Source organism: Coregonus clupeaformis, unplaced genomic scaffold, assembly GCF_020615455.1.
Source record: "Coregonus clupeaformis isolate EN_2021a unplaced genomic scaffold, ASM2061545v1 scaf3114, whole genome shotgun sequence".
NCBI classification, from domain to species: Eukaryota; Metazoa; Chordata; class Actinopteri; order Salmoniformes; family Salmonidae; genus Coregonus; species Coregonus clupeaformis.
The window spans coordinates 1-16,320 of record NW_025536568.1 but is presented as its reverse complement, the minus strand read 5'-3'; the positions used below and the strand labels follow the sequence as shown (position 1 = coordinate 16,320).

Below are 16,320 nucleotides of genomic sequence, written 5' to 3'. Positions count from 1 at the left end.
AAGTAAAACTAGTCAAAAATAAAAATAGTAAAGTAAAGTACAGATACCAAAAAAAACTACTTAAGTAACACTTGAAAGTATATTTAAAGGTTATGCAAGGTCGATGAAGAAAAATAAATGTTATATAGCCAGTAAGGCTGAGGGTTTAAAGGGTAAGTTCAGGATTTTACAATGTATTGTTAGATGGGTCCTTCACACTGAAAGTAGTCTATGGGTCAGCAGAAATGGTAATCCATTGTTCAGTTCTTTAAACAGCCACTACAAAATTCAACTAATTTAGCCACCACAAGCTAACAATCAATGGAAGTGAATGGAGGCGACGATTGTGACAGGGTAAACAGCTTATTAATTTACATGGGAGGGGGACACCGTGGAGTAGTCAATTGATGGAGGTCTTGGAGCCTTCCCCGGGAAGAAGAGCAGATCCGTCTTGTTGAGGTGGTGGGCCGACATCCAAGCCGAGATGTCTGCCAGGCACGTAGAGATGCAGACGGCGTTCATTTTCAACGTTCTGCTGATTTGCTTCCATGTCCAGGTGCTTCGTCTTACTGTTTTTATGATTCTTGACCCATAGCCATACCAGTACCATTACCAGTACCACACATAGTACCAGTATTCTTGATATTAGCAAACCAGTATGACCATGTACCACAGATGGACCTGTAAAGACAACAAACAAAAAAAGAACTGTTATAGTACGATTATTTCCAGCTTCTATCATTAACATAAATGAACACAAATTGCCATTACAACTGAATCCATGTTGTGAAATGATTTATATGGTTTGTAATGATTTCTCATGACAGAAAATGACTTCATAGCAATGACTTTCCTGCAGTAGATGTCACAACACCAACATTTTGAATTCAATATGATAATAGTAGCAATAACACAGCAAAATATTTGAATGCCAACCATTTGATCTCATTCATTTTAATGGGAATATACGTTTAAATTTTCTTGAAATATGTACAGTGAGCGAATTTTAGAGCAGATGGTGTTCAACTAGCCTATCGGTGTGTTCAGGGTTCATATACATTTTGAGATGGAATTGCACGACTTTTCCATGACTTCTAACCACATTCCCATGACCAACCGTTAGGGACATCTTTATGTATGTATAACAAAAGAAAGTATGCGTAATGTGGTATTGACACTGGGAGGCTTCTATCTGATCCTATGTACCATCTCGGGAGGCAGGTAGCTTAGTGGGTAAGAGCGTTGTGCCAGTAACCGAAAGGTCGCTGGTTCTAATCCCCGAGCCCACTAGGTGAAAAATCTGTCGATGTGCCCTTGAGCAAGGCACTTAACCCTAATTGCTCCTGTAAGTCGCTCTGGATAAGAGCGTCTGCTAAATGACCAATTATTTTATATATATATATCTCCTGTCGTTGTGAAAGGCACTTAAACCCCCCCCCCCAAAGTAGAATACCTGTTAGGCAACGGTATAAAACACATGGTCAACCCTCAGCCTGGAGAGCTACTGGGTGTGCAGGCTTTTGATCAAGCCCTGCTCAAAACACAGAGCCAGTTTATCAAGGTCTAGTTGAGCAGCTCATTTCTAAAAAATGTGGTTTGTTAAGAGAGGCACTGGAATAAAAGCCTGCACACCCATTAGCTGTTCTGGAGGATGGTTGACCTCCCTTGATGTATAACATTGCAACCAAATACGTTTTATGCCTTTTAAAATAATTAACTCATTCAGTAAATACCAAAGATCAAATGGTTATGGTAGGCTCCAAACCTTTTTATTCAGCTGAAGCAAGGCCACAGATTTTCTTTAGGAAATACCTTTTAGTTTAGTCATATCTTAGCTACCTTGAGATGTTTCTACAACTTCATTGGAGTCCACCTGTAGTAAATTCTACTGATTGGACATGATTTTGAAAAGGCACACACCTGTCTATATAAGGTCCCTCATTTGACAGTGCATGTCAGAGCAAAAACCAAGCCATGAGGTCGAAGGAATTGTCCGTAGAGCTCCGAGACAGGATTGTGTTCATGCACAGATCTGGGGAATGGTACCAAAAACTTTATTCAGCATTGAAGGTCCCCAAGAACACAGTGGCCCCATTATTCTTAAAATGGAAGAAGTTTGGAACAACCAAGAGTCTTCCTAGAGCTAGCCGCCCGACCAAACTGAGAAATCAAGGGAGGTTGTCCTGTTGGAAGGTGAACCTTAATCCCAGTCTGAGGTCCTGAGTGCTCTGGAACAGGTTTTCATCAAGGATCTCTGTACTTTGCTCCGTTCATCTTTCCCTCGATCCTGACTAGTCTCCCGGTCTCTTCACCTGAAAAACATCCATACAGCATGATGCTGCCACCACTACGCATCACCGTAGGGACGATGCCAGGTTTCCTCCAGACGTGACGCTTGGCATTCAGGCAAAAGAGTTCAATCTTGGTTTCATCAGAGCAGAGAATCTTGTTTCTCATGGTCTGAGAGTCCTTTTAGGTGCCTGTTGGTAAACTCCAAGCGGGCTGTCATGTGCCTTTTACTGAGGAGTGGCTTCTGTCTGGCCAGGTGTTCTTCTGGAAGGTGCTCCCATCTCCACAGAGGAACTCTAGAGCTCTGTCAGAGTGACATTGAGTTGTTGGTCACCTCCCTGACCAAGGCCCTTCTCCCCCGATTGCTCAGTTTGGCTGGGTGGCCAGCTCTAGGAAGAGTCTTGGTGGTTCCAAAGCTCTTCCATTTAAGAATGGAGGCGACTGTGTTCTTGGGGACCTCCAATGCTGCACAAATTATTTGGTACCCTTCCACAGGTCTGTGCCTCGATACAATCCTACGGACAATTCCTTCGACCTCATGGCTTGGTTTTTGCTCTGACATGCATGGTCAGCTATGGGACCTTATATAGACGACAGGTGTATGCCTTTACAAATAATGTCCAATCAACTGAATTTATCACAGGTGGACATCTCAAGGATGACCAATGGAAACAGGATGCACATGAGCTCAATTTCGAGTCTCATAGCAAAGGGTCTGAATACTTATAAATAAGGTATGTTTTTTATTTTGTATAAATTTGCTAAAATTTCTAAAAACCTGCTTTCGCTTCGTCATTATGGGGTATTGTGTGTAGACTGATGGACTTTATTTAATCCATTTTAGAATAAGGCTGTAATGTAACAAAATGTGGGAAAGTCAAGGGGTCTGAACACTTTCAGAGTGTTCAAGTATTTTATTTTTAAAATGTGTAAAAACCAGTTTTCGCTTTGCTATTATGGGGTATTGTGTGCAGATTGATGAGTGGAAAAAATTATTTTATCCATTGTAGAATAAGGCTGTAACTTAAAATGTGAAAAATGTCAAGGGGTCTGAATACTTTCGAGTGTTTTGCCTACTGCGCACTGTTGACTGAGTTTTGGCTGCATGAGAGAATAATTACAATTCGTACAATCATCCTAAAATACAGTGGGGGAAAAAAGTATTTAGTCAGCCACCAATTGTGCAAGTTCTCCCACTTAAAAAGATGAGAGAGGCCTGTAATTTTCATCATAGGTACACGTCAACTATGACAGACAAAATAAGAAAAAGAAATCCAGAAAATCACATTGTAGGATTTTTCATAAATTTATTAGCAAATTATGGTGGAAAATAAGTATTTGGACACCTACAAACAAGCAAGATTTCTGGCTCTCACAGACCTGTAACTTATTCTTTAAGAGGCTCCTCTGTCCTCCATTCGTTACCTGTATTAATGGCACCTGTTTGAACTTGTTATCAGTATAAAAGACACCTGTCCACAACCTCAAACAGTCACACTCCAAACTCCACTATGGCCAAGACCAAAGAGCTGTCAAAGAACACCAGAAACAAAATTGTAGACCTGCACCAGGCTGGGAAGACTGAATCTGCAATAGGTAAGCAGCTTGGTTTGAAGAAATCAACTGTGGGAGCAATTATTAGGAAATGGAAGACATACAAGACCACTGATAATCTCCCTCGACCTGGGGCTCCACGCAAGATCTCACCCCGTGGGGTCAAAATGATCACAAGAACGGTGAGCAAAAATCCCAGAACCACACGGGGGGACCTAGTGAATGACCTGCAGAGAGCTGGGACCAAAGTAACAAAGCCTACCTATCAGTAACACACTACGCCGCCAGGGACTCAAATCCTGCAGTGCCAGACGTGTCCCCCTGCTTAAGCCAGTACATGTCCAGGCCCGTCTGATGTTTGCTAGAGTGCATTTGGATGATCCAGAAGAGGATTGGGAGAATGTCATATGGTCAGATGAAATCAAAATATAACTTTTTGGTAAAAACTCAACTCGTCGTGTTTGGAGGACAAAGAATGCTGAGTTGCATCCAAAGAACACCATACCTACTGTGAACCATGGGGGTGGAAACATCATGCTTTGGGGATGTTTTTCTGCAAATGGACCAGGACAACTGATCCGTGTAAAGGAAAGAATGAATGGGGCCATGTATCGTGAGATTTTGAGTGAAAACCTCCTTCCATCAGCAAGGGCATTGAAGATGAAACGTGGCTGGGTCTTTCAGCATGACAATGATCCCAAACACACCGCCCGGGCAACGAAGGAGTGGCTTCGTAAGAAGCATTTCAAGGTCCTGGAGTGGCCTAGCCAGTCTCCAGATCTCAACCCCATAGAAAATCTTTGGAGGGAGTTGAAAGTCCGTGTTGCCCAGCGACAGCCCCAAAACATTACTGCTCTAGAGGAGATCTGCATGGAGGAATGGGCCAAAATACCAGCAACAGTGTGTGAAAACCTTGTGAAGACTTACAGAAAACATTTGACATGTGTCATTGCCATAAAAGGGTATATAAGAAAGTACTGAGAGACTTTTGTTATTGACCAAATACTTATTTTCCACCATAATTTGCAAATAAATTCATAAGAAATCCTACAATGTGATTTTCTGGATTTTTTTTTCTCATTTTGTCTGTCATAGTTGACGTGTACCTATGATGAAGATTACAGGCTTCTCTCATCTTTTTAAGTGGGAGAACTTGCACAATTGGTGGCTGACTAAATACTTTTTCCCCCCACTGTATAAGAAATGAGGGTGTTTTCTTACAGTAGCCTTATACTATGCTCTTATATTCAGTTGTATTATGTAAAATACTATCAATGTGATTATGCAGACATTAATAAAGTTAGGTCAAAGCTGAATCAAACAAGCACCATTCATCACTGAAATGCGCTATAGTAACCTGTTCTGTGGGTAGCTGAATGAGTAGAGCAAAGACTGAATTAAGAAGAGAATCCCACACATACGCAGAAGCTTTGGTTATTTAGCTATTGGGATAGGCATTCAGAGAATACGGCAACGAAGCCAAAAAAAAGGAACGTCTATAAAGAAGGCCTAATTCCCAGTTATCAAATGTTGGCTAGTATACTTTGAAGCAAGGTCATGTGATTTATCTTATAAAGTAGCGTAGGCATTCAGGTTTCAGGGGAGCTATTTTGACATAATGGGATTGATTTATCAATTTCCATGCGTTCCATATAGCTAACTGCAGCTTTCCTGTGGTGCAAAAATGATTTCTTAACTATAACATTTTTGTGAATGACACCGTTTCACAGAGTTTCTAACATTAGTTTTGAAAAGGCACCCACAGACATTCACAGTAATTTTTGAGTGGCGCAGTAAAGTTGTTTAGGACATTTACTAATACATCGTTAACTAGCGAGCTAACTAGCTAGGCCTAATGTTCTGAAAGTACTGTCCCACTCCTTTCGGCAGCACATGTACTAACATGATACAAACGTTGGCCTACATCAAAGCGACTCACACAGAAACTCAATATTAGGAAGGTGTTGTTACTGTTTATTACACTCAGTGTATACGAAACCGTACCCTGCAGTTCTTTGAAAGTTGGAAAGTAGCTTGACTGTGCTAATGAAATATGGCCAGGTGTGGGCAAATACACTGAGTGTACAAAACATTATGCTCTTTCCATGACATACTGACCAGGTGAATCCAGGTGAAAACTATGATCCCTTATTGATGTCACTTGCTAAATCCACGTCAATTAGTGAACATGAAGGGGAGGAGACAGGTTAAAGAAGGATGTTTAAGCCTTGAGACATGGAATGTGTATGTGTGCCATTCAGAGGGTGATTGGGCAAGACAAAAATATTTAAGTGCCTTTGAACGGGCTATGGTAATAGGTACCAGGCGCAACGGTTTGTGTAAAAAACTGCAACACTACTGGGTTTTCCTCGCCCAACAGTTTCCGTGTGTATCAGGAATGGTCCACAACCCAAAGGACATCCAGCCAACTTCACACAACTGTGGGAAGCATTGGAGTGAACATTGGCCAGGATCCCTGCGGAACGCTTTCAACACCTTGTAGAGTCCATGCCCCAACAAATTGAGGCTGTTCACAGGGCAGGGGCAGGGTGCAACTCAATATTAGGAATGTGTTGTTAATGTTTTGTACACTCAGTGCATATGAAACCATACAGTGCAGTTCTGCTCTTTGAAAGTTGGAAAGTAGCTTGACTGTGCTAATGAAATACGGCCAGGTGTGGGCATATACATAATCATACTCATTCCAAAACGTACTGGCACATAAACAAGATCTGGCCCACTGCTTGGTCATGATCGAGGTTGCAAAAAATAAAGTGACATTTGGAGTTTGGTGGAAGTTAAGAACAGCATCTGAATTTTACTTTACGTTCTAGTTCTACACAACAGATCCCCAAAGATAACTTGGAATTTATTTTCTTTCAAATATTTACGGTAACATTTTGGGATTGTTGCTGTGCGTTAGTTCACAGGGTCTTTACAAGGGTAAAATGTTGGCCTTTGAATGCCTGATCGGCGTGGTTTTCACTTTTGGTACATCTCTGTTGCTTCTACTGCAACACGCAATATCAATTAAGCGCTTGAAAGATTAAATATTATTTGAAACCAGGGCGGTAGGTAGCCTAGCGGTTAAGAGCTTTGGGCCAATACCCGAAAGGTGGCTGGTTTGAATCCCCAAGCCGACTACGTGAAAAATCTGTCAATGTGCCTTTGAGCAAGGCACTTTTAACCCTAATTGCTCCTGTAAGCCGCTCTGGATAAGAGCGTCTGCTAAATGACTAAAATGTAAAAATGAACCAAATCTGCTATTACTGCACTACACAGATCAGAATCTTCTCAGCAATCTACTTCAACTTATAGATCAGAAGATGATTATACCTGGTGTGGTTGAAGATGGTTGGGGGGCTGCTGCGGTGGTTGAACTCTCAGTACTCCCTGAAAATACATCATAAGTTAAATAAACATTAGTGATTTTTGTTAATTCATTTACAATAGGAATAACAGCTTTATAACTGGTGTTTTATCCCAGATAGTACAGCGAAGCAACAGTACAACTTTAGAAACCACTGTCACATGTACTTCCACTCAAACCTTTTAATGTAAAAAAAAAAAAAGATGGACAGGAGACTTCTTACTTGTAATTACAAATCTCTGATGGGGTGTATTGGAAGCATAGATCACATATATTTCATCCATATCTTCTTTGGTTACATTGCGAAATTCAAAAATACGGCCGTTGGAGTCATTCTTCATTTGGATCCTGTCCCGATAACGTGGCTCCACAGTACACATGTCCTTCTCCTTGTCATACGTGAACACACTGCCTTTTCGCTGGGTGCGAAAACTGATCTCAGACTCAGGACACTGGTTAACAAGAATTTTTATGAATAAGGACTCCCCATCGAATACCGGACATACCGAGTATGGCACTGTAAAAATGAGAGAAAAACACCACCATATTATTCAGAGCAATATTTTTGCCACCACAGCAAAACATTTTGAACATTAAATAATGCTACTCCCGAGCATCACTTTCAAGATGCTAGAGCTGTCTACATACACTTTCCCTCAGTCTCATTACAGAACACCAAAATCAAGTAAAGTAGTATTATTATGTGACTAATAAGGTGCGAGTCTGTCAGGATCCTTTGTAATAATTCATACAAATAAATAAAAAATGCTTAAACGTTGTTGGCATATACAAATGTTTTCTAAGCAACATAAAATTGGACAAAGACATTTTCTTCAATCATGTCAGTCATGTTGACTGATTAATATTTATGTTGGAGGAACTTCTGCCTTAAAGCAGCATTGTTAAGTTTGAGTTTATTTTTATAGGGACAGTGTACATTATTCAACGTTTCAGTAAAAGTGCCGATTTTAGCCGGCCGGCTAATTTTCAACCGCAGTCCCTGGGCAGGTTATTAAAAACAATTACAATACAGACAAACAATGAGCATGCCATTGGGTTCTCATTCGAACCATTGACCACAACACAGCCAATGTGTCCAACACCTCGGACACTGTCTAACCGTTAATAATCATTGCGTGCAATACGGTTTTGAAACCTCAAACTGCACTTTCATATCACCCCATTTTAACAGATTCCCACTGAGGGAATAATGAGCTAATAGAAGACATCAGTGGAAGAAATGTGCTAAAACAGCAAGTTTATCTTCTGAATCTGTAAAGTTATTTTGGATAATCATTAAGTTAAGTGTTTAAAGTTTCCATAACCGTATTGCAATCAAGATCAATTGTTTTTAGATAGTGTTTCACGCTTTTATCAATTCCCCTCAACTAATCAAAATGGCGTTTCAGAAGGGCAAACTTTTGACCCGGTCAAATAAATCACAGAAAATGCAAAAAACATGCTTTGATGTCTTTAACTCACAATACAATATTATAAAAAATACAATATTTTCTAACCCTAAAGTGTCCGACACGAGGATAAATCTGCAGGATCTGCAATTTATGAGTTAACGCTAATGCTGAGCAATTAATGCTTTTCTAGATCAGGTCGGTTTCAGTTCACTTATAGAAAAATGATCCCATTTTCATAATACATGATGAAATAATGACATTCAAATAAATGTTTTGCTTTTTAAAATGGGAAATTCCAAAGCCCAAAATAGTTAACATTCAATTGCCAAAACATGTAAATATTTCAATTTCTGTCAGGTCCACATTGGGTAGTCAATAGAAAATTACTCTGAAATCAAATATTTCAGTTGTCTATATTACTTAGCTTTTATTTGATGACTATTATTTTTTCATTCCTTAAAGTCATAATAGCTGCTCATGCAGACGCAGCCAAACATTATCTCTGTACTTCCCATACTGTTCTGTCTTTAGTCATCCTATTTATACTGAACAAAAACATCAACACAACATGTAAAGTGTTGGTCCCATGTTTCTTGAGCTGAAATAAAAGATCCCAGCAATATTCTATACTCACAAAAATCTCTCAAATTGTGCACACATTTGTTTACATGCCTGTTCGTGAGCATTATTCCTTTGCCAAGATAATCCATCCACCTGACAGGTGTGGAATATCAAGAAGCTGATTAAACAGCATGATCATTACACAGGTGCACCTTGTGCTGGGGACAATAAAAGGCCACAATGTGCAGTTCTCACAACACAATGCCACAGATGTCTCATGTTTTGAGGGAGCGTGCAATTGGCATGCCGACTGCAGGCATGTCCACCAGAGCTGTTACCAGAGAATGTAATATTAATTTCGCTACAATAAGGCGCCTCCAAGAATATTTGTTTAATGAAAACCACAACTCCCTTCAGCCCAGCATCCCACATAGATCTTGAGTTGATTTCCGTTGTGAATGATTCGATTTATCTCCAGAGAAAGCGTGTTGGGCTCACAAAAAAACCCTGACTGAATGGAATTCAAGTAATCTGAACCGACATTGGTCAATTAGTTGATTAATAACACCCCACCCGCCCCTCAGCACTAGTCAAGGAGCACTACAACTTGGACTGAAGATAATTTGAGTTGAGGCATGATATTTTAGGCAAGGTACTGTTTTGCACTCAGTCATTTCTTGACTCTTTTTTGGTGTAGTAGTACATTTTCATGTATGTTACGAAAACGCTCAATTCCAGTGGTATAATTAATTAAAACCAACCTGAGTTTGGCTGTCTGGAAGGCAGGCAGCTGGAAGGCAGGCAGCTGGAAGGCAGGCAGCTGGAAGGCAGGCAGCTGGAAGGCAGGCAGGACAGGAACCAGATTGTAACTAGGACAACACTCAGACGCCTAAGGAGAAATTGACAATTTGTATGACCATTTGCAATTTGAAGAAAGCAATTATCAACACACTTTCATAGTAACGTTATAACCAAGTGACTGTTAGGAGATTACCATTATTTATGTATTAGATAATGATATCCTTAGCTAAGAATTTAACTCCAATGACGTTGACATCAATCTTAGCATGTGTTCATTATGTGTTCCATTGTGGTTAGAATCAATGTTTTCTACTTCTCAATTAGCTATACATGTACATTTAAATGTGGTCGTTTTACGGTTTATAGATTTTCAAGCAATGTATTTGTTATATCTAGCCTAGTTGTAGAAGAACGGACATCTGCACAGTTTCACATTGAACATCACTCTGTTGTTTAATGACATGTGCCACACATTCTGACAACCCATTCATCCGTAACGCAGCACACTGTCGTAAACCATAACAACGTACAGTACGACGTACAGCACGTCGTACCATACATAACATTTCCCCCCCCTTTCCAAAACCAGGGACTGGTACCATATATAAAATGTCCATAGGGCAAGAACCTAGAGTGATACCTGTAAGAAATAAACATTAACCCTTAAACGGATGGACTCTCCAAACTAGCCAGTTCAGTCCATTAACCTGGAGGTTGACTAAGACACCTAACGGAGCCTAAGAATGAAAAAGAGGTTAAGTAGTCCCCCAGATAAGCAGGGCGAGTTCGGTGCCCGCATAGGCCTTTCTTCCACCGCCACCGCTTGTGGATCTGGCCCTTGGGGGCCCCAGAGGCTGGGGCTCAGGTGGTAGTGGTGGAGGAGGTCCATCCGGTGGCGTCTCTGGCCTGCATGTCTGTTTTGTGTGCCTTCGTGTTCCTTGAGGGGCAGGGACTTTTCTGAGGCGGCTGGCGTGCCAGCGTGATCCATTGCTCATCATGAATATGGCGGGCCCCAGTTGTCGACTGGACCTGCAAGGGGTCCGACCAGAATGAGGCCATTTTTGTTGCACCGCTGAGGCCGTCGGGCTCGGACCCAGTCTGACACTTGGATGATCGACTTCTTCACCCTGTGTGCCTTGTCAAAACGCTGTTTCATTGCTCTTTGGTGCCTGGTCACTGCCTGCTGTTCTTGGGTGCGCCTAGTCGCCGGTTCTGCTACTCTCTGTGTTCTGAGTCTGTCCAGTGGCAGTTCCATCTCACGACCTTGCATGAGGGATGCCGGGGAGACCTGTGTTGTTGTGTGTTTGCTTGCTCTGTAGTGCATTAGCGTTTGATTCAAAGCAGTTTGGAACGTGCACCCCTGGACCAGGTGCGCTCTGATGCCGTTCTTCAGCGTTTGGTTGAAGCGTTCCACCCCTCCGTTAGCTTGTGGGTTGTAGTAGGCCGTGCGGATGTGTTTGATTCCCTTGTTGCTGAGATATGAGGAGAACTCGGCAGAGGTTAGCTGGGGCCCATTGTCCGTGGTAAGGGTGAGGGGTAGGCCCCACCTTGTGAACAGGCTGTCTAGGATGTCCATGATGGCCTGTGCTGTGACAGTTCCGACAGGAACCACTTCTGGCCACTTAGAGTGGAGGTCATACACCACCACCAGGAAGCGCTGATGGTGAGGGACTGCGTGTCCATGGATCTCGCCACAGATGTCCGGTTTGTGTGCTCCCAGGGGTGGGATGGCCATGCGCAGGCTGCAGGGGGTGGGGCGGACTGTCCTGTTTTCCCCACTGAGGAGGCATGCAGCACAATCCCTGACCAGGGCTTCAATGTCGTGGTCGATGCCTGGCCACCACACAAGGTCTCGACATCGCTGTTTGACCTTCACTATGCCGAAGTGACCCTCGTGCGCCATGGATGGAACACGCGCACGCAGGCCACTCCGGGACCACAGTGCAAAACCCTCGAGAGACACAGACTTCTTCCCAGCAAGAAAGTTCAGTGCTTCACTCTGGCGAAAGTCGCCAGCTCTTCCGGCACATGTGCTGGCCATCCAGTGCGTATGTAGGTGCGCGAGGGTAGACAGTGTGGGATCCTGTTCGACAAGCTTGCTTCAGCTCCTCCAGTGAGACGACTGACTGAAGAGGAGCGTAGAGCATTTGTACAAGCTCTGTTTGCATTGTCGTCTGGCAAGACGGTGGAGTAAGAGCGTCAAAGGAGCGTGAGAGGAGGTCTGCCACCACGTTATCCCTCCCCGGAGTGAACTTCAGCTGATAGTCATACTGTCTGAGGCGGTCGCCCATCTGTGCAGCCGAAGTGGCTTGTGGCCAGTTCCTGATGCTGACAGTAGCGTTGTGAGGGACTGGTGGTCGGTTCGGAGTGTGAACAGACGGCCATATAGGTAGAGGTGCCACCTTTACGCACGCCCAGACACAGGCCAGAGTGCTTCTCGTTCGCCCACAGAGTACCGTTGTTCTGTGGGGCTCCAGGGTCCTTGAGAGGCGAAGGCGACGGGCCTCTCAAATGCCATTCTGCAGCTTTGAGAGGACAGCTCCTAGTGCTCCAGCTGAGGCGTCACATGTGACAATGGTGGCAGACGGGGTCAAAGTGAGCCAAGACTGGGGCTGTGGTGAGCTGGCTCTTCAGTGAGCGGACCGCGTCTGAGCAGGCTGCCGTCCAGGCCCATGGCTCATCCTTCTGGAGGAGCTGGCGAAGGGGCGCTGTGGTCTGAGAGTAGTGGGGCAGAAACCGAGGTAGTAAGCTGTCATGCCCAAGAATGAGGCCACCTGAGAGGCTGAGGTCGGTTCCGATCCGGTTGGACGGCTTCAATGTTCGACATGAGTGGGGCAATGCCTTTGGCCGACAGGCGGAAGCCCACAAACTTCGGCGGCTGGAGCTGCAAAGGTGCACTTTCCACCGTTAAGGGTCAGGTTGTTCCGCAGTAGAGCACTGGAATACTCTGTGGAGTCGATAATCATGGATGTGGAGGTCAGGGCCGTGGACCACGATGTCATCCAGATAGACCGCCACCCCAGGTATTCCAGCGAGAATGGTGCTCATCACCTTCTGAAGCAGCTGGGGGCGGAGCTAAGTCCAAAAGGCATGCGTAGTATATCTGAACACGCCAGCATGTGTGACAAAGGCCGTGAGGTCTCTGCTAGCTGCATGGAGGGGTACCTGAAGATAACCCTGACGAAGGTCAAGCTTCGCGGGAAGATCGTGGAGCCATGGAATTGTGCGGGTCAGCTCTCTCAGCTGTAGGCAAGGGGGTACTTATCCGGGACAACGGCCTTGTTCACAGCACGGAGATCCACACAGGTCCGATTCCACCTGACTTTTGGTTGCAATGACCAAGTTTGAAATCCAGGGGGCAGCGTTGACTGGCTCAATGATGCCTGCATCCAACTGTGACTGGAGATCTTTTGTGACGTCATCACGCAGTGCAAAGGGAATGCGCCGCAGGGGCTGCATGACTGGGGTCACTTCCGGATTCACTAGGGGCCTGTGAGTAAAGGCTGTGAGGCAGCCCAGTCCATCAAACAGAGTCGGCCAGTTCTGCTGCCATGTGCAGGTGAGGCTGACTGCAGCAGTGAATGTAGGAGCCGATCCAAGCGCTCTGAAAATCCTCTGTCCCTCTGTACCAAGGCAGTGCTGTCCTCCGCTTGTCGGAGATTGTAGAAAAGTCCATAGCTTCTAGATAAGTGTTAAAACTATCAAGCCAGTTATTCCACGGGACTGGAGGTTCGCCAGGCACGGCGAGAAATGGTGCTGGCGGTGGTAAACTGAATTCAGCCATCTTCGTCACCAATGTTATATCTAGCCTAGTTGTAGAAGAACGGACATCTGCACAGTTTCACATTGAACATCACTGTCGTTTAATGACATGTGCCACACATTCTGACAACCCATTCATCCGTAACGCAGCACACTGTCGTAAACCATAACAACGTACAGTACGCCGTACAGCACGTCGTACCATACATAACAGTATTCAGTAACCCATTTGCTCCCGGGCTTCGTATTTCGCTTCGACAATCACTTGGCCAGGGAAAGCTAGCTAACTGTTAGTTAACTTCTAGCCTAACTTCCAGCCTTATGTTACACAGATACGTTGGTCTTCAGCTAGCATATGTACAGTCCATAGCACCCGCCTTCAAGTCATGTCCACCTCCTCCAAAACTTATGCAGCTTCCTCCAGAGGTATTGATGTAAAAAAGTTGAAAAGGGTTTTCATGAAACATGCTCTGTCTAACATTACTTTTTCTCAAACTGCAGCACAGAAAAGAAAGAGAAAAGCTCCACCGGTCACCTCTGTCACGCCACCACGCTCAGGTACTTCATAATCTGTTTTTCTCTCTGTTGTATCAATTACTATGGTTGTTGAAGAACTTCTCCGTCAGGAGTGTAGGTCCGAGGTGCCATGGGCGTGCTGTGACTTCTGCCAGCACTGGTTCCACTGCAGGTGTGTGCAGTGGGATCCAGAGGTGGCGGTGGAGCTGGATTTTTTGTGTGATTTTTGTGACAATATAGGGATGGAGGTTGAGATTTAATTGTTGTTTTGTTTGTGTTCATATTAAAATTATTTATTTGTACAAAAAAAAAAGTCTAAAATATAATATTTATATATTTATTCAACCCATCCTGTGTATTTCTTCCTTTACTTTCCAAGTGCATCTCAGCAACACAAACTCCAACAGTGTTTTCATTGTTTATGTCAATGCACATTACTGAAATTAAAGTTTTATTTGATGTAAATTACTGATACTCATTTATATTTTAGTATTAAGCTGTTATCTACTTTCTCAAAACATAAAATGAATATGTAAAAAAAAATTTGGTTACAACACTGAATATGTTGGTGAAGAACCCTCCACAGGAGAGCGCACCGGGCTACATAATGAAAAGTTGACAGGCCAACTATCTAGTAAACACTTCGGATACGAGGTTGGTGTCTATTTTTTAACATAATTAAACGGATATATCTTGTAATTGAACAAAATAGTAAGGAGGCCAATAACGGGACCGTATGCCCATAATACGGGAATTTAACTCCAATATTGTTGACATAAATCTTAGCATGTGTTGATTCATTTGTTCAATTGTGGTTAGTATCAATATTTACTACTTCTCAATTAGCTATACATGCAAATTAAAAATGTGGCCGTTTTTAGGGCTTATAGATTTTCAATCAATGTACGCAGTAACGTGAATTGATGAATGTCTCAGCAATAAGTATAAGGCAATCACACCGGTTTGAAACATACCTACTAGCTAACTAACTAATTTGCTCCCGGGCTTCGTATTTCTCTTCGACAATCGATAGGACAGGGAAAGCTAGCTAACTGTTAGTTAACTTCTAGCCTAACGTTACACAGATACTTTTGTCTTCAGCTAGCTATAGCTTTTATACTAGACACCGGTCAATTAACAAAATACACGAAATGCGCTTACTAACTAACGAAACTAACTTACTCCACCCTAATAAAAATAGTACATTGCCAAAACAAACAAAACTCTTACTTATTCATGCTTTTAGTTCTCCATATCTCCATTTTCAGGCTCAATGACGAGAGTGGGCGGCTTGTGTCAAATTCCATGTAACTCCCTTCGCTGAGAAATCTTCTAGCCCCAGGAACCGCCCTGTCGCAATCACTATGATTTATATCTTCCTGGACCTTCTCTCCACCTTGGCAGTGCCATTAATTACCATAGCTATAAATGCCAAAAAGTCCACCTTCTTAACCTTTAAAATGTCTGGATCTTGCTGGTGAAAGGCGACCCCTGCATCCTGCAGTGTAGGCCTAACAACTACCATGGACTTTCCTGGTGCACCATTCAACCCCTCTCACAGCTGCTGTATACGAAATGCTCTGTACAACCCCTGACCCCTTGGCCACCTCGTTCCGTTCACCCTTGTGGGGCATTCGGAAGACGTGGCTTCATGGTTCCCACCGCCAATTGCAACATGTCACATTCATCACTCACATCAATATGATCCTTTCCACAACTTGGACATCTCGCTTCTCCCTTCTACAAACACTTGCTCCACATGACCAAAAGCTTTACAATGATCACACTGCATTGGTCTTGGATAAATGCTCGGACTCTATAGTTAATATATGAACTGCACTTGAATAGGGAGAGACCCCGTATAAAAAAAAATAAACACGTACTTCAATCACTCCAAGGAATATTTTCATCTCTTCCTAATCGACTTCACTGAGACTCTGCCAGCCAGAAATTGAGGGGTGCCCTGTTCCGAAGAGACACACACGACACTTCAAACTTATCAAATCGGTTAAGATCGCACGTTCCTTCAGATCCCCAGAAGCCACAAACAATCTAAACAAGCCCTCCTCACAGCCT

General features: G+C 43.4%; 1 protein-coding gene across 1 annotated transcript; it reads right to left on the bottom strand.

The window, feature by feature from the left end:
• On the bottom strand, positions 1 to 15,524 carry LOC123489648. The gene is made up of 5 exons (XM_045220078.1): positions 15,475 to 15,524; positions 9,927 to 10,054; positions 7,416 to 7,709; positions 7,159 to 7,215; positions 1 to 660 (listed from the first exon to the last, which is right to left on the bottom strand). The coding sequence occupies exons 1-5, from the start codon at positions 15,504 to 15,506 to the stop codon at positions 380 to 382; spliced, it is 792 nt and encodes a 263-aa protein (XP_045076013.1). The 5' UTR covers positions 15,507 to 15,524; the 3' UTR covers positions 1 to 379.
• Between the last annotated feature and the right edge of the window lie 796 nt (positions 15,525 to 16,320).